General features: G+C 37.5%; 1 protein-coding gene across 1 annotated transcript in view; it reads left to right on the top strand.

Moving 5' to 3' along the window:
* Positions 1-227: 227 nt before the first annotated feature.
* The window catches only part of TRPC4 (transient receptor potential cation channel subfamily C member 4), a gene marked incomplete at its 5' end in the record, with an annotated part of 67,422 nt that continues 44,765 nt past the window's right edge, over positions 228-22,884 (top strand). The window contains 3 exons of the mRNA XM_036298936.1: positions 228-547; positions 10,615-10,810; positions 15,956-16,150. Of these exons, the coding sequence (XP_036154829.1) occupies positions 228-547; positions 10,615-10,810; positions 15,956-16,150 (711 nt within the window). The remainder of the gene's footprint in view (positions 548-10,614; positions 10,811-15,955; positions 16,151-22,884) is intronic.

The following is a 22,884-nucleotide window of genomic DNA, read 5'->3' as shown; positions in this document are numbered from 1 at the left end:
GGTTGGGTTAATTTGCATATAGTCGCTCTGATTGGCTGGTGGGCATGGCTTTGGGCATAGCAATGGTACGGTCAGTTAGCATCTTTGTCTTTTATTAGTTTAGATACCTTTTTTTTTCTGATTAGTATTGCTGCCATTGTTGTGGAGGACATCAGCTTCCTGAAAAAGTATCCTGGTCTGACATATTTATATGTATGCATTTATTTTACTTTTTGTTTTTCTCTTTTCTTCAGTACAGTGCTCTTAATCCTCGAGAATCTTGGGACATGTGGCATCCCACTCTGGTGGCTGAAGCTTTATTTGCAATTGCAAACATCTTCAGTTCCCTACGCTTGATCTCACTATTTACTGCAAATTCTCACTTGGGGCCTCTGCAAATATCTTTGGGAAGAATGCTCCTGGACATTTTGAAGTTTCTATTCATATACTGCCTTGTGTTGTTAGCATTTGCTAATGGCCTAAATCAATTATATTTCTACTATGAAGAAACAAAAGGTTTAAACTGCAAAGGCATACGATGTGAAAAGCAGAATAATGCATTTTCAACGTAAGTCCAAACATTTCTATCAATAACATGCAGAAATTTAGAATGCAATACATTATGAATTTGAAAAATTGTTGACAAGTGGTTGAAAAGGAAATTATATTTAATGCAGAGAACAGAATTAACATGCCTTTAAATATTTAATTAATTCATTCATTCATTTTGCTTTTCTCAGTGCTTCATATAAATGATGTCACATCATATGTGAAAAGAAAAATAATAAAATTATAATTTCTTCTGTTATCTTCATGGTATTCAAAGTAAATAGTCCATTTCTTATAACTTTATTTTAATTGTTGACACTATTACAGATGTCCGCATTTCCCCCTCCCTTTGCCCACCTCTACCCAACCCCTGTTCCCTCTTTCCTCTGGCCATCACTATATTGTTGGTTGTGAATATATGTTATTTAGCTAAGTTTTAGTAAAATGATAATTTCTTTCAAAATGACCTCATTAAAGACACCTATATATACTTTTTTGAATTATTAAATTTATTGGGGTGACATTGGTTAAAAGGATTATATAGGTTTCAAATATACACTTCTGTGATACATTTCTGTATATTGTACTTGTGCACACAGTCTTTTCCCATCACCATATATTTGGCCTCCTTTACCTATTACTACCTCCACACCTGCTTCACTACCTTACTTTGTCTGTGTCTATGAATTTAGGTTTTATATCCCACATATGGGTGAAATTATATGGTTTTTCTGACTGACTTATTTTGTTTAGGATGATATTCTCAAGGTCCATGTATATTCTTAAAATGTGGAATAAGCCCACCAGAGTGGCTCAGTGAGCATGGACATATGAACCAGGAGGATACAGTTCGATTTCTGGTCATGGCATATGCCCGGGTTGTGGGTTTGATCCCCAGTGTGTGGTGTGCAGGAGGCAGTCAATGGATGATTCTCTTTCATCATTGATGTTTCTCTCTTTCTCCCTCTTCCTTCCTCTCTAAAATCAATAAAAATATAATTAAAATCAATAAAAATATAATTAAAAATAAAATAAGTAAATCATAAATAAAATGTAGAATAAAATGGAAATCTGTGTCCTATTGATAGCTTACACACCCATTAAAAATATAATGTGTACATGTAAAAGCAATTATATAAAAAAAATCCAAGTGCTTTTCAGTCCTTTTTCATGTGTTTTCCAGATGTTAAAGTCCTTTCATATCTCTTTGATTCTCTAGTTTTCCATACAAAAATGTAAGCATATAGAAATAATCCAAACCTTATTATGCACACAAAACTTTCTGTGCCCTTCCACCTGAGAAGCAATAGGCCTTGTGTAGTATCACCATTTATATCTTACAATCAGATTTGCTGGACAGCACAGGTTCATGACCACTATGTTTGATGTTCACACAGTCCTCATACAATAGACCTCTATATATCTGTGTCCATTTTCTTCCCACTCTAGTAAACAGTTAATTAGCAGATTAATGGAGAAGTTGGGTAATTTTCATCTACACAGTAATCATATGTGAATACATGGTCTTTTGTAGTTGACTTTTAAAAGTCAGACCCTATTCATGGACCATTACAGAATTTTATGTAATATGAAAAAGTACAGTAATTTTTCAAGTATAAGGAAATTAATAAACTCACATGAAGTAAGTCACTCATGGTTAAAAAAATTGTTGATTAAATTCTGTCTTGTTTTATCTTTGATTCCAGTACTTAAAACTCCATTTTAATTAATCAAGATCTGATTATTTGCACATGAAATTTTAAGTGCTGCCTTAGTTGCCTTAAATATTTTTAGAAATAGATTTGCTACAAACCACGAATCATAAATAAAACAAAAAGTCATTCCAGCCTCTCCTTGCCTTGTCTTCTGAGCTTAAGTAGCATTTCTTCAGCTGACCAGCTTACTTGGCTTTGTTGTCTTCCTTTATTCTTTTCTGACTCTGGACAGGGCAGGTTCAATGAATCCCTTGTAACAACATCCTTGTGACTAGCATGGTTTTGGACTGTCTCAGTTTTGATACCTAAACCTATCTTTCCCCACTCATTTGTGATCCTTGTCTTGGTATTTGCCCCTAGCAACTAGGTCCAGGGATTTACAATGGCCAGATCCTACCACTTTTCCCTAGAATTCCACCTCCAACAAGCTGCCTGTATATTGTCTGTCTGCTTACTGGACTGCTGGATTTCTGGTGAGCTCTTATGCACGCTGTGTCTTGCACAACTCCTTTGCTACTTTGTACTGCATGACCTGATGCAAACTGCTTGCCAAGACCACTCCATCTATATTTCCATCTATATTTGTTGTCATATCCTTCTGATTCCATGCTTTGTCTTCCAGAAAGAACTTCTACACAGCACCTAGAAGTGAGTAAACTCCCATGTCTTTTTTAAATTCAGGGAACAGCTCTGGTTCCAAGACCCCAACCCCTTCTCAGAAATCTGATTCATCTGCAACCAACAGGATTATACTTAAACCCATCCTAATTTTTGTTCCCTAAGATTTCCAGGAATCCCTTTGCTTCATGGTAAATGATTAAATATTAACTAATTTAAATCTCCATTCAAGAATGTATGGCTAGAAAATTCTGATGTAAGATATCCAATATAAATTGTATCTTAAAAGCAACTGTATTGAATGTTTTAATTATGTATTATTTTACTTTGTCCATACTGATGGTTTCCTCTGTTATAATAAAAAACAAACGATAATTGCATACCTCAAATATTATAGACCCAAATCATTCAACCTAAATAAATCAAGTATTCTACCTGAAATTTTTCCAATGTAAACTTTCAAGGAACAAATTATTTTTGTTTAAAATTATTCAAAAGCTAAAATATATATTCATAACTTCTCATTTTTTAATATACTAGAATATATAGGATGTAGTAGGCAGGCATGAATGACTTATCCCTTAATGACCCTGTTTGGCTAAATGGATATAAATCACTGAGGGGATAACTAGTGGTGTCCTCAGGGCTCCTGCTCTACATCTTATTTCTGTGCTTTTGTTGTCTTCAGTTTTATTTTCATAATTATATAACTGCTATAAATTTTAATCTTTCACCCTAGCCGGCTTGGCTCAGTGGATAGAGTGTTGGCCTGAAAGGTCCCAGGTTTGATTCTGGTTAAGGGCACTTGTGGAGGCAACCAATCAATGTGTTTCTCTCACATAGATGTTTCTCTCTTTCTGTCTCTCCCCATTCTTCCACTCTCTCTAAAAATCAATGGCAAAATATTCTTGGGTGAGGATTATTAAAATTTTTTCAAACTTTCTTTTACTAACTGCTCTTTCAGAGATTTTATTCCATGTGAGGATTAAAAAAAAACCCATAACAATTCATGTAAAGTACCTGAATACAGCAGCTGTCGTATAATATGATAAAATGTTAGCTACTTTACTTCTTTTTATTATTGGTGGTAATAGTACAGTGTTATCTCTCACTTATATCTCAAATGGTTACTCTCTTTTACTCCTTTCACTCAGGGTAAATATGGACGCTGAAACTTTATAACCTTGTGTTTCTCATTAGTTACCACTCCTGTTTCTCTTCTTTCTTTCATCCAAGCAGCCATGAAATGAAGCCTGAACATGATACCTTGTTTTCTTGCTTCTTATTCATCTTCACCCAATTGCAATTTGGTTGTTGCTTCCATGACTCCATCAGAACTATTCTAGAAAATATCTAGAGCAGTGGTTCTCAACCTTCCTAATGCCGCGACCCTTTAATACAGTTCCTCATGTGTGGTGACCCCCAACCATAAAATTATTTTTGTTGCTGCTTCATAACTGTAATTTTGCTACTGTTATGAATCGTAATGTAAATATCTGATATGCAGGATGTATTTTCATTGTTACAAATTGCACATAATTAAAGCATAGCGATTAATCACAAAAACAATATGTAATTATATATGTGTTTTCCGATGGTCTTAGGCGACCCCTGTGAAAGGGTCATTCGACCCCCAAAGGGGTCATGACCCACAGGTTGAGAACCGCTAATCTAGAGCCTTCATATCACCACTATCAATGGATTTTTTTTCTTTACATTTTCTTCAGTATATCTGAATCATTTAACCCTGTTTAACACTTCCATGTTTTAACATTATTTTATTTTTCAATTACAGTTTATATTCAACATTTTTTTATTAGTGACACTTCCATTTTTGAAATCTTGTCCTTTTTAAATTATGTTACTCTGCTTTAATATTTCATCTCTTACTTTAGTCTTTTTCACTTTCCTCTGATAATTATATTTCAACTATTGCTTTTATTTATTTTTTAAAATTATTTATTGTTTAAAGTATTACATAAGTCTCCTTTTCCCCCCATTGACCTCTCCCCAGCTGCCCCCAACCTCAAAAGTGGTCTGCTGTAGTAACTATCCTCAAACCCTATTGCAATATCTCTGTGAAAACTCAGCTATGATTATGGATTTGGTCCAATGCCTTTGAGATGACTTCTATATTAATATCACTAGCACAGATCCCCAAGATTTGTAGGGCCAAGTGTTAGCTACCTCTCCATGCATATCTCCTAAAAATGTAAACCTAATCAAAGAAAATTCATCAGAGTTTCTCCCTCAAAAGTGGTTCCTCCTTGGTTCCATTGTTAAACAGCTCTAGCAAAATACACCACTAAACACATAATTAAATTTCACATCCTGTAATTAAAATTTAATTATGCAATCTACACTATTAAAATAGGAACATGTAAATTAACCATCACTCTGCCATTCTGCTACACCCACCAGCCAATCAGGAGCGAGTATGCAAATAACCCAACTGAGGTGGCAGTGGCCATGGAGCTGGAGCGAGCAGGAGGCTTGGGTTGCCCCAGTGATGGAGGAAGCCAAGCTTCCTGCCTGACCTGGCTGGCCCTGGGCTCCACTCAAGGCTACAAACTTTCAATTATAGAAGATAAATAAATCCCAGATACCTGCTTCCAGCCAGCCCTGGCCTCCACTCAAGGAGGCGCTGAAAAAAAGAAAAAAGAAAAAAAGGAGAGGCTGGGAGCTTGGGTCGCTGGGGGGCATGGCCAGCCTGAAAACGGCTGTCAGCCCTCTCCCAGGCTGGCCAGGCACCCCAGAGGGAACCCACAACCCTGAAGGGGCTGTGGGCAGCCTGCAAACAGCCCTCAGCCCCTCACCCAGGCTGGCCACACCCCCATGGGGTGAGGGTCCCCACTGGGGGACTTGGCCAGCCTGCAAACAGCCATCAGCCCCTCACCCAAGCTGGCCAGGTAGCCCAGCAGGACCCCCACCCTGATCTGGGACACCCTTCAGGGCAAACCAACTGGCCCCCACCTGTGCACTAGGCCTCTATCTATACTAATAAAAGAGTAATATGCTATTTAGACTGGGAGACCTTCCAGACATTCTTCTGGACAAAGCCATGGTGGCGGGGCTGAGGTAGAGGCGGTTAGAGGCCAAGAGGGGAGGGCAGTTGTAGGTGATCAGGCCAGGATGGTACTGCAGTTGTGGGTGATCAGGCTGATGGGGAGGTGGGGCTGTTGAGGGTAAGCAGACCAGCAGTTGGGGGCGAGCAGGCTATCAGTGGGGGTCAGTTGGAGGTGATCATGACCATTGGGGGGGGCAATTTGGAGTGAGCAGGCCAGCAGGAGGTGAATTTGGGGGTGAGTAGGCCAGCAGCAGGGGCAGTTGGAGGCGAGCAGGTCGGCAGGCAAAGTGGTTAGGGGCAATCAGGCAGGCAAGCAGGTGAATGGTTAGGAGCCAGCAGTCCCGGATTATGAGAGGGATGTCCGACTGCCAGTTTAGGCCCGATCCCTGTAAACCAGCAGTAGGACATCCTTCGAGGGGTCCCAGATTGGAGAAGGTGCAGGCTGGGCTGAGGAACACTGTCCCCCCAAACCCCATGCACGAATTTCGTGCACTGGGCCACTAGTTAAAAATATAAAATACTTTATTTTTTTAAAAAGCAATCAATTTGAGAAAAGAACTCTAATGAACTCTAATTAAGGCATCCTTAGTTAGATTCTCCTGGTTATACAGACCAGTAGCTCATGAATTGTTTCAAGTAACAGGAGTTTTGTTATAACAATGATACATAGGATTACAGTCCTTTGATCCTCTGAGCAAACTTAGAGCAAAACTTGGCTTCAGAAAAAGCAAGAGTTGACATAGTGCTGGACCACAGGACTTTTTTTTTTTTTTTTAATATATTTTATTGATTTTTTACAGAGAGGAAGGGAGAGAGATAGAGAGTTAGAAACATCAATCAGCTGCCTCCTGCACACTCCCCGCTGGGGATGTGCCCACAACCCAGGTACATGCCCTTGACCGGAATCGAACCTGGGACCTTTCAGTCCACAGGCTGACACTCTATCCACTGAGCCAAACCAGTTTTGGCGACCACAGGACTTTTTACTATGAGAACCAACATTAGCATGATTTAGCTAGTCCATGTGTACTCTCTTTTCATGTGTACCAGCTTTTTCATCCTCAATTCTCTGCTTCTTAGTTTGTCTGTCTTAAACTTTTGACTTCTCATAAGTCCAGTGATCCTGATCTTACATCATAACTCCTGTCATTTCAGTCACTTTGGCAACTACCACATTCTCTTGATATTTCTAAGATAAACTCTCTTAGAGAACAAATCTGATTGTTTAGGCTCATCTTCACATTAGGCCATGTCCCTGCTTAGGTCATTTGACCTTGACTAATCTAATCCATGTGGCTTTGGGTGGGGAGGGTCAGAGACCTATATAAAGATCGCCCTTGCGTGAAAAGGTGCACATGGAATAATGTCACTCGGGCTGAGAGCTGCCAGAAAACATTATTGACTTGGTCCTACATCATGATTTCAAACTAATGTCAATCTCACTAAAGATTGAAATCCTAAGTGCATGTTATGTATATTTTTTTATTTTTACAATATAATTTAACTAAAGACTTATTGTAACCATTTATCAAAGAGTATAAGACTTTTGTCTTTTTACAGCATTATATTAAAGTAGTAAAATGGTCCTCTTGAAACAAATAATTCTTCATTAAGTTCAGACATTCTTCCTCTTATTCTATTTCTTGCAGTAAGTGAAATAAACTTAACTTTTAATTAAATCACCTAATTCATTCATTGACAGGAATAAGTAAAATGTTCTCTGAAATATTAAAAAAATAACAAATTTTATTAACTCAGCATTCTCAGACACTGCTATCTTACAGCATTTATTATGTGCAACTTAAATAGCCAATGTGGAAACCAATATTGGTAACTTTATCTTTTTAAATATATTTTTATTGATTTCAGAGAGGGAGGAAGAGATAGATTTAGAAACATCAATGATGAGAGAGAATCATTGACCAGCCACCTGCCGCATGGCCCCAACCAGAGATCAAGCCACACCCTGGGCATATGCCCTGACTGGGAATTGAACAATGACTTTCTGGTTCATAGGTCGATGCTCATCCACTGAGCCATGCCAGCCAGCCAATAAATTTATTCTTAATCCTCTTACAACTAAAAGCAAAATCAGGAAAAAAAAATGGCATTTTTCAAAGATTAGGCTTGAGGATCAATTATTTGTTAACTATTACTAATTGCCCTAAGATGGGACAAACTTTTTATGAAAAAGACACATAGTAAATATTTTAGGCTTTTGTGGGCCATATGTTTTCTGGTACAGTTACCTCTGCCATTGTAATACAAAATAAATAATAGGTGATGCATAAATAAATGACTGTGGTTGTGTTTCAATAAAACTTTGTTTATACAGTATGAAGTTTCCTCAAAAAATTAAATATGGAACTATGATTTGATCCAGTGACTCCACTTCTAGAAATATATCCTAAGGAACCCAAAACACCAATCAGAAAGAATGTATGTAGCCCTATGTTCATAGCTAAGATCTGGAAATACTCCAAGTGCCCATTAGTAGATGAGTGGATAAAAAAGCAGTGGTACATTTATACCATGGAATACTATGCAGCAACAGAAAGAAGAATCTCTTACCCTTTGAGATGGCATGGAGGCACCTGGAGAGTATTATCCTAAGTGAAATAAGCCAGTCAGAGAAAGACAAGTATCATATGATGTCACTCATATGTGGAATTTAATCCTATATAGTAAAAGGCTAATATGCAAATCGGTGGAACCACCAGTTGCTATGATGCTCACTGAGCACCAGGGGGCAGACGCTCATGTTAGAGCTTCCCCCTAGTAGTCAGTGCGCTCCCAGTGGAGCTCACAGTGCAGCATAAATAAATGCGAGTGCAGCGGCAGTGTTGGGAGCTTCTCCTGCCTCCACAGCAGCGCTAAGGATGTCCTCTCCAGGGGAGCGGGCCTATAAGCTGTCAGTCGGATATCCTCTGAGGGTTCCCAGACAGCGAGAGAGCGCAGGCTGGGCTCAGAGACCCCCGCACCCGAGTGCACAAATTTCATGCACCAGGCCTCTAGTGAACAAAATAAACTGTTAAACAAAATAGATCCAGAAAAATAGAAGCATGGAACAGACTGTGGAATCCTAGAGGGAAGGCTGGTGTGGGTTAGGGGCAGGGGGGAAATAGGGGGAGGTGGTGGAAGAGATCAACCAAACCCATGGACACAGACAATACGGTGGCCTGGGGCAGAGGTGAGCTCAAAAGATTCAATGGGAGAAAAAAGGGGACATATAGACATATATAATATTTTCAACAATAAAAATTTAAAAAATAAAAATAAATAAACTCTAAAAAAAAACCCCTTTGTTTATGGACATTAAATTGTGAATTCATACAATTTCATATATCATAAAACATCACCCTTTTTTTCTGTTTTTTTCAACCGTTTGCAAAAGCAAAACTTATTTTTAACTCAGGGGTCATACAAAAACAGGCCGTGGATCAGATTTTTCATCTCTGACCTAGAAAAGTAAATATAGCTTTCAAAGTTCTTAGGAAAATCAAGTACACCATTTACACTAGTATGATTAAAACAAATTTTTAATTCTTTTTATTAAGTTTAATTTTATAATCACACTAAAATTTTATTTTACTATTGACCTGTATTTTTTCTTTTGTCATTCATGCATTTATTTATTTTTCTTTTTAATTAAATTTATTGGGGTGATATTTGTTAATAAAATTATATAGAATTTCAAATATACATTTCTATGATACATAATCTGTATATTGCATTGTGTGTCCTCTACTCAAAGTCAAATCTTCCACCACCACATATTTGATCCCCTTTAGCCTTTACTACCTCCTTATCGTTCTGGTGACCACCATTACTATTATCTGTGTTTATGATTTTTTGTTTGTTTTTCTTATTTGTTCATTTGTTGCTTTCAGTTTTATATCATATGGTTCTTGACTTTTTCTGATTGACTTATTTTGCTTAGTATGATATTCTGAAGATCCATCTATGTTGTCACAAATGGCAGTATTTCATCTTTTCTTATGACTGAGTAGTATTTCATAATAGCTATAATAATAAAAACAATATGCAAATCGACCGAACAACCAAATAGCAGAAAGACCATCCGGACAACCTTCCAGATGACCACACTATGACACACACTGGTGCCAGGCCAGCCAAGGCGGGTGCAATGTGATTGGTTGGGGTCCTTTCCATCGCCCCATGATCGCCCTGCAGAGGGAGGCCCAGGCTACCAGCCAGCAGGCTGTGGTGGGTGGGAGGGGCCTCCCTCTGCAGGGGCGATCCGCGGAGCCCTGACCAGGTGGGTGGGGCCTACCTCTTTGGGGTGATTGATCGAGGGGCTCCCGGACTATGAGAGGGCACAGGCTGAGCTGAGGGACCCCCCCCCACCAACCCCTGAGTCTATGAATTTTTTGCACTGGGCCTCTAATATGTATGTATATCACATCATATGTTTTTTATCCAATCATCTACCAAATGACCCTTCTGTTGTTTCCATATCTTGGCCACCTTAAATAATGCTACAATGAACAAATGGGTACATATATTTTATGATTAAATGTTTTCAAATTTTTGTATAGATACCCAGTGGAGGACATGTATTTTTAAATTAATTTTATATACATAACAGTATTCCAGTTTTACTGTTATGTCTTTGTATACTGGTTCTATTAATATAGTTATTAGTTCATTTTACATTTATTCCAGGTTATTTGAGACACTCCAGTCCCTGTTTTGGTCAATATTTGGGCTCATCAATTTATATGTGACCAATGTTAAAGCACAGCATGAATTCACTGAGTTTGTTGGTGCCACCATGTTTGGGACATACAATGTCATCTCTCTGGTTGTCCTACTCAACATGTTAATAGCCATGATGAATAATTCTTACCAACTTATTGCTGTAAGTTGAATAATTTTATTTTAATACAGTATTTTACCTTAGAATGCATTGTTCATCATCATTGTAAATAAGGTTTGGAATTGGCTATTGATAAGACAAAAGTATAATATAAATGGTTAATTTGAAGTTTCTAAGCAGTATTCACCATATTTAGCTATATACTACTCTAGTGTTTTACACATGATTATAAAATAAACTACATTTATCCTTCCAGGTAGTCATTATAGCTATGGCAAGCAACAGGTAAGTGTCCTTTGGAATTTGCATTGTGTCTTTCCATTTAACCTACAATCTTGATATAAGCAAACTCAGGCCAGCTTGGCAAGATACAAAAAATAGTCCAGAGGAGAATCTGAGGGAAGAAGTCACAGGATTTTTAGTTTCTTAAAGCCTAGCAAAAGCAACATAAGTATAATCCTGAATTCTGTAGCAGAATATTGTATATTCTGTATATATTGTATATTCAATATTGTATATTGTATATTGAATCTGGAATCCAAACACTTAGTTTAACTTATTTATTCATTCATTCTACAAATTCTTATTGAATACTTACTCTGATGCCAGGTACTGTTCTAAGAACTAGAAATACAGCAGTGAACAACGAAGATAAAGCCCTTTATCCCCTAGAACTTACATGTATATCTATAGCCAAACACAATTATAATAAAGTAAATCATGCTGTAATGAAATATGTTTTTAAGTATTTAATATTTAGACAAATATCATTTTATAAGGATAATTATAGGCTTCTCAGTTTCTCCATAAATAACTACAATTATATTGCATTTTGGAATTTATTGCTAAAACTCTGAAATGTTATTATTGTTATTTTGAGAGGCAACATTCTGAATTTTACTTAAACCTGTCACAGATGAAAAACTGCATAAATATAAGAAAAAATATTTTCATTTACTGATTCACAGTCTAACATATTCCCATGTGCATGTACCTAGGTCCTGGGATTTACATGTTAATAGCTAAATTTGTGGAGCTTTATTTAAACATCTTACAAATCTAAAAATTTTTAGATACTCCCTATATATTTGTATCAGAACTTCTGTATTCTTCTAGTTAATACATTTTCCTAATGTGAATTCTATTTTCCAAACTACCCCTTCAAAAACATTAGGAAGCCTCTAATTATAAAGCTATAGACAGAGAAGCTGTATATACAATTTGGATTCTATAAAACATGTATGGTGTATGGAGTTTATGAAGAGAACACTATTCAAGAATAGTATGACATTTTCTTTTTGCTTCTTTGTGGAGTGTTACTTTTTACATAGATGAAAATAAGCTTCAAATCTCTATTTTTGTTTAACCCAAATACTAAAACTACTTGAGAGGAGACCAGGCACTCAGAAGCTGAACCAGGTGTCCTTTCCAGGATCCTGCATATGATGCCTCCTTGGAGCATGAACATGCCAAGTATTTTATTTCCTCCTGTTCTAAAATACCAGAATTTACCCTGAGGGCTTTTTCTTTTGTCCTGCTAGTCCTAACTCAGAGCTTTAGGATAAAATATTTTAAAAATAATAAAGTTTAATGGTTAAAAGGCAAAAGCAATCATGCAGGCCATATCTAAAGCCTGTTTCTCATTCACTCATGTATTCTTTAAACAAATATTTATTGTGCATCTAATATATGCCAAATATATGCTTGCTTTTAAGGATACACAGAATAAGGAAGTCTCTGCCCTCAAGAAAAATGTGATGTAGTAGGGATAAAATAAGTAAATGATTTCAATATTGAGAAAATGGATTTGCTAATGTGATGAAAGTACAGAAGAGAAGGACCATGCATGCTGGGGTGGGAGGCAGCTGAGATTGATGGTGGTTGGGGCAGGCTTCCTATGAGAGCAAATAGCTAAGTGAAGCCTTAAATATTGACTAGGTTAGAAGATGGGTAGCAGTAGGTAGTTTTTAGTCATCACCATCATAGTTCAGTTCCAGTTTTTCTTTTTTTTACTTTCAATTACAGTTTACATATATCATTAAATTAGTTGCAAGTATACACCCCAGTGACAAGACATTACATAATTTAATAAGTGATCACCCCAATAAATCCCATACTCATTCAGCACCAGAGTTAGTTATTAAAATATTATTGATTATATTCCCTATGCTGTACTTTGCATTCCCATGGGTACTCTGTAACAACTAATTAGTACATCTTAATCGCTTAACCTTTATTGCCCAGTCCCCCACACCCTCCCATCTAGCAACCAATAAAAATATCTCTGTATCCGTGAGTCTGTTTCTGTTCTGCTTATTCATTTTGTTTGTCAATTCAATTGTTGATAGATATGTATTTATTGCCATTGGGACAACTTTAAGTGTACTGACATTCACATCATGGGGGAGTGGAAGGAGAACAGTGAGAGCAAGAAATTGAAAACCTATTTGAAAAAATAATAACAGAAAACTTCCCTAACTTGGAGAAGAAAACATACATATAAACCCAGGAAGTGCAGAGAGTCCCAAACAAGATGAACCCAAAGAAGCCCACACCAAGACACATTGTAATTAAAATGCAAAAAGTTAAAGACAAAGATAGAATCCTCAAAGCAGCAAGAGGAAACAGTTACCTATAAGTGAGACCAATAAGACTTTCAGCTGATTTCTCAAAAGAAACTTTGCAGGCCAGAAGGGAGTGGCAAGTAATATTCAAAGTGATGAAAGCAAGGGCCTACAACCAAGACTACTCTATCCTGCAAAGTTATCATTAAAATGGATGATAAAGTTTCCCAGACAAGAAAAAGCTAAAGAAGCTCATCACCACCAAACCAGAATTGTATGAAAGGTTGAAGGGTCTTCTTGAAGAATATGGTCAATAATATGAACAATAAAATGACAATAAATACATATCTATCAACTGTTCCAGTTTTTCTAACCATTGGAGACTTTGTGTAGACTCTTTCAGAATCACAGGCTTTGTTTAGTAGTAAAATAGCATAATGAAATCAAGATAACACTTAATATATGACTCCTTAAGAATCAGGAGGATCAGAAGCTACTCATAAGCCAATAATTTATTTATTTATTTATTTATTCATTTATTTATTTATTTATTTATTTTTAAAATATGTTTTATTGAAGGGAGGAAGGGAAAGGGAAAGAAACATCAAGATGAAAGAGAATCATTGATCAGCTGCCTCTTAGGAACATTTATGGCAACTAGTTAGAGAGCAGCCATTCTCCCCTTGAATTAGCCATAAATTGAATTAAGTAGACAATCTGGGAAGTAGGAAGTGCTAGAAACTGAACCCACAACTGACATGTGCCCTGGCCAAGAATTGAACTGGTGACCTCTTGGTCCATGGGTTGACAGTCAATCACTGAGCCATACTGGCCAGGCTAAGCCAATACTTTAGGTGACCACCTTTTTATTATCTTAAGCAGATTCTACTGAATCCCATTCTCCATAACTGCAGCAAACAAATATACTTTTCTTCATTACATTAGAATCCTTTAGCTTGTTTAGAAAGAAAGTAAAAAAGAGGGAACTAGAGGAGAGGAACAGGAAGGAAAATGCGTGGGAAACTACAGCTTCTGTGCTTCCATCTAATGATTGAAGCCTCCAATCAGACAATTGCTAAGCAACAATGGAGGCCATGCATTTTCTAAATATAGTGATTCCTATTGAAAGCACAATTTGTCCAGTGCCTAGACCAGCCGTGGGCAAACTACGGCCCTTGGGCAAACTACGGCCCACGGGCCGGATCCGGCCCGTTTGAAATGAATAAAACTAAAAAAAAAAAAAAAAAGACCATACCCTTTTATGTAATGATGTTTACTTTGAATTTATATTAGTTCACACAAACACTTCATCCATGCTTTTGTTCCGGCCCTCCGGTCCGGTTTAAGAACCCATTGTGGCCCTCGAGTCAAAAAGTTTGCCCACCCCTGGCCTAGACTAAAGTATATATTATTCATAGTAGAAAGATATATACAACCTATGCATGCATTGGCACCTAGCAATTTTGTAATATTGGAATGATGTATAGTCTAATATTATCTTACTCCAAAATCTGAGTTCCTTTTTATAATAGTAATGGGTTAAAATGAATTATTTTGAATTATTTAGCTGTATGTATACCTAGTTTCTAGCACTTCCTACTTCCCAGATTGTCTACTTAATTCAATTTATGGCTAATTCAAGAGGAGCATGGCTGTTCTCTATCTAGTTGCCATAAATGTTCCTAAGTTTTCTCAGGAGATAATAAAATCCTATATAATAAAAGCCTAATATGCAAATTGACCAAATGGTGGAACAACCGGTTGCTATAATGTGCACTAACCATCAGGGGGCAGACTCTCAATGCAGGAGCTGCCCCCAACCTGCATGCCCCAGATCAGCCAAGGCGGGTGCCAGCGGGGCCCCCTGATCGCCCCACTGGTCGCCCCAGAGATCGGCCCTGATTGCCAGCTAGGCCTAGGGACCCTAAACATGCAAAAATTTCATGCACCAGACCTCTAGTAGAATGATAAATAAATGATAATGAAGGATAACCTCAGGCTTATGGGCAACCACCAGTCATACTCCTATCTGGTGCCATTTGGCCAGGATTAAGTCAAGGTTCAATGTTGTGTCATAGTCCCAACTCTACATTTGTTAGAGGAACTTCTCTCTGAGTTTATGTCTGTTCCCTAAAGGTGGTCACTAATTATTCACATGGAAATGTATCAAATAAGACTTTTCCTAGAAATACCAGGAGGCTAAGCCATGAGCAGCCATGAGGGTGACATTCACATAAGTAGGGGTTCAAAGTCTTGGATAATACATAAAGCCCTGTTTGTGGCCAGAATCTAATGAAACTGAGCTAATGAAACTGAGCAATGCAGGAAATTAAAATTCATCCTCAAGGCATAAGTAATCACTGTAGTCTCTTTAACATGGAATTATTTTAGATGACTGTTTCAGGGAAGAGGGAAGGATGAAAAGTTACAAGAAAGCTGTGACTCTTACCAGTATAAGCCATCATCTGAAATGTTTAGATGACTATCTCCAAGAGTCAGCAGTGTTTTCATGAGTAATTAATGTTCCAAGAGCTACACAAGTCAGGTTACAGGCTCTCTGTGATGTTTATCTGACATTAATAATTAAGAAACCCGTCAGCAGTTATCATGTTCTTCTCTTCAGGACCATGCAGATATAGAATGGAAATTTGCTCGAACAAAGCTTTGGATGAGTTATTTTGAAGAAGGAGGTACCCTGCCTACTCCCTTCAATGTCATTCCGAGCCCCAAATCTCTTTGGTACCTGATCAAATGGATATGGACACACCTGTGCAAGAAAAAGATAAGAAGAAAACCAGAAAGCTTTGGAACAATAGGGGTAAGAACATAACATGTTAGTATTACTCTTTATTTTATTTGTTCTTTAACTAAAGAACTTGTAAGCATATATGCATAACTCAAAAACACAGACAATAGTGTGGTGGATGGCTTGGGGTCAAGGGCAGGTGTGGGCTAGAAGGGTACAATGAGGAAAAAAAGAGGACATCTGTAATACTTTCAACAATAAAAATAAAACAACAACAGAAACCTACATGACTATAATTCATTTCTAGTAAAGCATCATCAAAAATAATTTAAAAATAATTGTGTATTTAAATATATTTGTATTTCATATTGAATATTTTCCATTATTCTTAGAGTCTAACACAAGAGCATATTATGTTTGATAAAATGTTCTCAATTAAATGATTATATGAATATTATAACTAGAAAATACTGTGCCATATTCAAGCACAGTGATTTTGTAACTGGACAACCAAAGAGTCCAGGCTGTCTGTCGTTACTTCAACCAATTAAGCAGAGGCAGGGTTGAATTATATATGAGTGATTATTCCAATAATGCTCACTGTATGTGAGAGCAGCAGGTCATCCACAAAAATCTACTCTTCAACCCACCATAAGCCAGCTGCTTATATTGGGTAGAAGGACAAAGATTATGTGGGGAAGTAGGAATTAGAGGCATGGAAAAGTAGGCATGGGATAATCGTTACAGGTTATAAGTCATGCAGGCATGGAGCAGGGGGAGGGCGGTCACAAGAGGGCAGGCACCTCCAGACACTCCGGGACCAGATTATAGGTAATAGGGGCTGGGGGTTGGAAAGAGCAGGTGCCTCCCAGACTAGATTGTTTCAGCCACAAGGTTGTAAATATTTCCATAATGACAGGCAGTTCTTGGGTAGGAGGATGAACTGCATTCCAATTCCAATGTTAGCTCCCATGTCCTGGGGTGTACAATTCCCAGCAAAGTTAGAATGTCCTTTCTTTAATCAGAACAAAACAATCATGGTTTACAGAGCATGATTAATATTTCTTATTTTATTTCTTATAACTAATAGCTAGTCCCCCAATATTATGTTTCTGCCCCTAACATTCCCCACTGTTTTTTTTTTTTATCATCTCATATATATGAGATTAGGTTTAGATGAAAAATCTCATCCTGCTGGACTATATTTGCTTTTGCCTTGAAAGCAGTTCCCAGGGATAGAATACAGTGAATGTACGATCTTGAAGATGGTTTCCCTAATTTGATGAATGTTGTTTTCTATCAATTGAGAATTGTCAGAAAGATTAAAACAGAACATTTCTTTCAATTCCACACAACTGTGTTTATGCTGCAACAACAAATAATCTATTGCTGCCCAATTCTCTAGAACTGCTCCCTGATATTTCTCAGCTCTCAATTTATCCCTTGAATAGCCCTGGAAGTGGCATTTGGAGCTTTTACCATGCTCAAGCCAGCCAGGTCACTTCTACATTAAAGGAGCCTACCATTACCAAAATGTTCAAAGAAATATATTCAGCAGGGCTCCACAGATGGAGATCATTGTTGCAGTCTTGTGCCACAGCTGTGAGAAGGTCTTTTTGGTTGGGACCCTGTGATGTTTCTGAGACATAAAGACAGTCAGTCGTCCTAAGGAACAGGTGCTGTTAGCACGGATATATGAATAGATAGTTACCCCACATATCAGAAAACAACCAGCTGGCAGCTTAGTATGTCCATTATTATAAGGGATTGTGTAATTATCAGAACAATTCATATTGTAGTTATTAGATACTGAAGCACTCCCAGTGAAATGTCTCACATTCGCCTCAGGTAACTACTGCGGTAACCTTTAGAGAAAACATCCCAGCATCCTTTTCCCAAACAATGGGTCCCAACAACAAAGATCCCAGTAAATGACTTTCCTCCCAAAATAAGTAGAATGAGTATAATTCAATATATTAACAATAGGTATCCCAACTCCTACTAGGCAAAATGTCAAGTTCTATTCTACATAGGTTCCTCAATTTCCAGCTTCAGAGCAGTTGGAGTGGTGAGATACATGTCTCAGGGTCCCATCCATTTCTCCCCCAGTTGGCCTATCGTCTTTGCTCTGCTCATGTCTGTCTGACTACCACATCCCCCTTCAAGGATCCTGCTCTGAATTCTTTCAGAGAAAAGGGGCACAGGGTTTCTTCTGTAGCTGTTTCAAGCTGAAAAGGAATGAAGTTTTCTTTCAGAGCCAAGAGATCCTTGCTCTCTGTCAGCGGTACAATGAAGCCTGGGCATGGAAGGAGGTGGCAATGGTGTCTAGAGGTGGTATTCCTTGAGTACAAGTAGGGCTTGTAATCTGGTGGAGACAAACTTTGTTATAAATTTTTGTATTATTGGGGTAAAAGCTAGAGATAAATTCAGGATCCAGTTTAATTCATAGGTAAAAAATAAAGCTTTGAGTCTAATATTCACAATTGTGTCTTATAGAATCTACTGAAACACAATTACTCCCCCCCCCAAAAAAAAATCACCCTCATCTTTATTAAGGAGCCAAATTAAGACCAATTGATTTATTGTATTAAGTCTAGTTTCAATTTGGCCTGATCACTTACATGAACACAATAAGAATAGCCATTGATCATATAGGTTTTTAAAAAAATTTATTTGCTGGAGTTTCATGACTGAGCTTTAATTATCCCCCCAGGGCAAAGACAGTGAGCCACTTAGGTGCCATCAGGTTTTCCTGCAGTACCTGTTGACTTGGGTGAATTTCCTCACATTCTTGAGGTTCCCAATATGACTTGAGGTTCCTTCATTGCCATCTCTCAGGAAAGCAACTTTTGTTCCTTACCTGGAAAGACTGCCGTGAACCACTGACCAAACAAGGTATCAGGCTATTTCTCCAAGGCTCACTTATTGGCTTCAAAGTTACTCTTCATTCCTTAAAGCTTTCTGGTGATATCCAGAGTCCAGGCATTTCTCTTTCAGACATGACATTCCAGTCAGTCTTGGTTCATAAAACACAATTAGAAACAGGTCTTATAGAATTCATGCAACGAAGCATCTTGCCATAACTCACTTAGTAAGAATTGCCAAATTCTGGAGGGATAAGGTACGGAGAAAAATACATAATTTACCAAATTGCTTTAAGAAAAGAATCAAGTTTCCTTATGTCTGAAAAACAAAAAAGATTAAAAATCAGCAATATTTTCCACAAAAAATATATAATTCTTTTCTGTTCATTCAGTCCCACAATCATTTTTTTGTTTCTCCTGATTTTTTTCTGCCAATACTTTTATAAATCCAGATACTCTGTAGAGTTCTAATAATTTTCATCCAGTTAGAAGGGGATGATCTGAAAATGTCAGAGTCCTTTCCATGGATCCCTCAGAAGATGTAACATTTTTCCAAATGCATCATAACAAAACAGTGACTGTCTCTAAATGACAAGAAGAAATTTAAAATGACACAATATTTAAGCCTGTTTGGCGTGGCTCAGTGGTTGAGTGTCGACCTATGAACCAGGGGATTGCGGTTCAATTCCCAGTCAGGGCACATGCCCAGGTTGTGGGCTTGATCCCCAGTGTGGGAGCATACAGGAGGAAGCCAATCAATGATTCTCTCTCATCATTGATGTCTCTCTCTCTCTCTCTCTCTCTCTCTCTCTAAAATCAATAAAAATATATATCTTTAAAAAGGATAAATAAATAAATTAATTAAGTGACACAATATTTCAGAATAACAATTAAGTTATAAATGAAATTATACCAGAATTATTATTTCTTTATTTGACAAAGCTTCCCATGTACCTTAAGCAGAAAATTTTCCTTCATAAGGAGATAAAACAAATCCTTGAGGCATTCAAGGGCCAATTGGAATGACCTAAAGCCAATTCTAGGTCAAGAAAAGTTTCTTAAAATTCAAACTCTGGGAAGGTTGTCAAACTTATTTTACCAAAAGGTTATATATCATCCTTATTATTATTATTCTGCAACAGTATTATTATTCAATCAAAGTGACAAAAGGTATTAAACACAACCATAGGCTAGCAAAACTTCAGTTCCCACAATTAAGAAGGTAGACTTTTTAAGCAATCATGTACCTGATTAATATAACATAATATATAACCATTGCCATAATTTATAGAACTTTTGCTTCCTGGGAAAAAACAGGAAAGACTTTTTTTTTTTTTTTTTACCTTTTAGCAGACTAGAAAAGAGTAAACAAATTATGTATTAGCTTACTTTAGACTCATTTATGAAATTAAATTTATTATTCAGATTATCTATAATTTCCTTTTAATATTTTTCTTCACAACCCTTCCATAACTTTCACAAACCTTTCTACAACTTTCACAAACCTTCTTAGGTATTCAGAAATAACCAGCTTTAGAACTCACTTTCTTTTTTTCTTCAAAATGTATCTTCATGCCTCATTCTTTCTATTACCAAAACTATATAATTTCCAGTTGATTAGAATTCTTAATTCTCAGAAACCTTAATTTTTAGGTGATCACTAAAAAGTAAACAGCATTATTTAGATTGGCAAGTATATTTTCACTTTTGAGAGACATATTTCTATTATAAAACATTCACTAATAGTTTCAAGTGTATTTTCTAGCTTTTCTGTAATAAAAGGTCAAAAGTAGGCAAACTCAGATTAATATTTCAGTATGCTGTTATTTCAAAATACATAGATATTTAATAATTTCTACTACTTAAACCAGCAGAACCAAAGTTTTAAGTTACCAAAGACTTTACAAAGTGGGAGTGGCCCCCTTCCTTGAGGGCACTTCTGCAGTTCAGGCCCTTCTAGGAGAAAAACTTGGGGGGTGGGGGTGGGTAGAAGTTTTATTTCCCATAATTTTCTTTCTGAGTAGACTGTAACAACATGAAATCTTGCATATAAGAAGAGATCTTACCCTATTTCAAAATAGAAACAAAAACAACCCCTAAAGAAAATAGATGAGTATTCCCAATACTAGGGACTGGGACATTAACTTTAGAATATTATCTTACACTAACCCAGCACAGCAAATGACCTTTCATTCTGAGTAGTGCAAGCCTGAACAGCAGAAACAGAGGATTCCTAGTGTTCATAAAATAACAAAGAGTAAACTAAGTCCCCCAAAGATAAGAAAGGAAGCAAAGAACACCCTTAACCAAAGTTACATTACAGACAGACAAAACTCTCACTAGCAAAGAATTTGGAGTGGCTGATGTCTTGAGAAGGAAAGCAGGGAGGGTCCCCAACATTAAGAATTCTCAGAAGCTGCTGGGAAGTTCCTCCATGCCATGGGTTCAGCCTGCCACAAGCAGCTGGGGCCCCCAGAAAAGTGGGATGTGCCCCATCTTTAAACAAGTAAACCAGACAACGAAGAGTCACAAAATAACAATCAACAGAGATACTCTATGCATCATATTTACAGGCACACACAACCCCCAGACAAGAGCTTTACACCATGCTTCTTGTCTGTCCAGCCACAGAAACTTCAGAATGCCCTGCATTTAAAAAACAAACAAACAAAAAACACAAACACTGAAGCAGAGCAATGTCTCTTGTTCCAGAATGGATCAGACTAAGGGCTCAAATACCAGGCAAGGACCACTAGAGGTCTCTTGCTATCAGGACCTGGTCAGGCTCACCCAGTAAATGCATGCCTTAAGCCCAGATGAGAGGCAGCAAATGCTTCTCGGGCTATACAAACAAGATTGATTCTTCTGTCATACAGAAATGCTTGATTCAACTTACATCTTAGGTGAGATGATGGAGATTGCTGAGGCTGGGGCTGGGACTCAAAACAGGAAAATTTCTGGCAGTGCTGCAAATAAAAGAGTCCAGTCCTCAGTCCCAGGAACCCCTAGTCCAGACAGCAAGCTGGATCGCCAGTATTCACCCCAGAGGAGTCGCTCGCTTACATCCCACCAGAGTCACTAGATTATGTAACCTGACAACCAAGGGTTCCGGGCTTTCTTTCACTACTTCAGCCAATTAAGCAGAGGCAGGGTTGGATCATACATGAGTGTTTATTCCAATAATGCTAGCAGTACAGGAGAGCAGCAGGTCATCCACAAAAAATCTGCTCTGCACCCCACCATAAGCCAGCTGCTTTATATTGGGTAAAAGGACAAAGATTACATGGGGAAGTAGGAATTACAGGCATGGGAAAGTAGGCACGGGATAATCATTACAGGTTACAAGTCACGCAAGCTCAGGGTGGGCAGAGGTCTCAAGAGGGCAGGCACCTCTGGGCACTCTGGGACTAGATTACAGGTAATAGGGATTGGGGTTTGTAAAGAGCAGGTGCCTCCTAGACTAGATTGTTCCAGCCACGAGGATGTGAATCTTTCCATTAATAATAGGCAGTTCTTGGGAAGAAGAATGGACTGCATTCCGATATTAGCTCCCATGTCCCAGGGAATACAACTCCCAGTCAGGTTAGAATGTGCTTTCTCTCATCAGAACAAAACATTCATGGTTAACAGAGCATGATTAATATTTATTATTTTATTTCTTATAACCAATAGCTAGGAGAATATTATGTTTCTTCCCTTAACAATTTCAGAATATGTTTAATTGTCCAATATTTTGTTTCTACCCTCAATCATATTAAATGCCAAGAAGTTGTGTTTGTAAAAAACATTATGACTGCTCAGAAACATGTTTCTCTTATACTGGAAAATTATACTTCTTTTGAAAAATGTTACTGGAAAGCAGAAAATACATGGACTTAGGTATGTTCTTTCATCATACCACTGACATGAGACAAATCATTCCTCACTTATTTCTCACTTATT

The sequence above is a fragment of the Myotis myotis genome, unplaced genomic scaffold (assembly GCF_014108235.1).
Source record: "Myotis myotis isolate mMyoMyo1 unplaced genomic scaffold, mMyoMyo1.p scaffold_m19_p_3, whole genome shotgun sequence".
In the NCBI taxonomy this organism is placed as follows: Eukaryota; Metazoa; Chordata; class Mammalia; order Chiroptera; family Vespertilionidae; genus Myotis; species Myotis myotis.
Note: the sequence above shows the minus strand (reverse complement) of the source record. Positions and strands in the feature narration are given on the sequence as shown.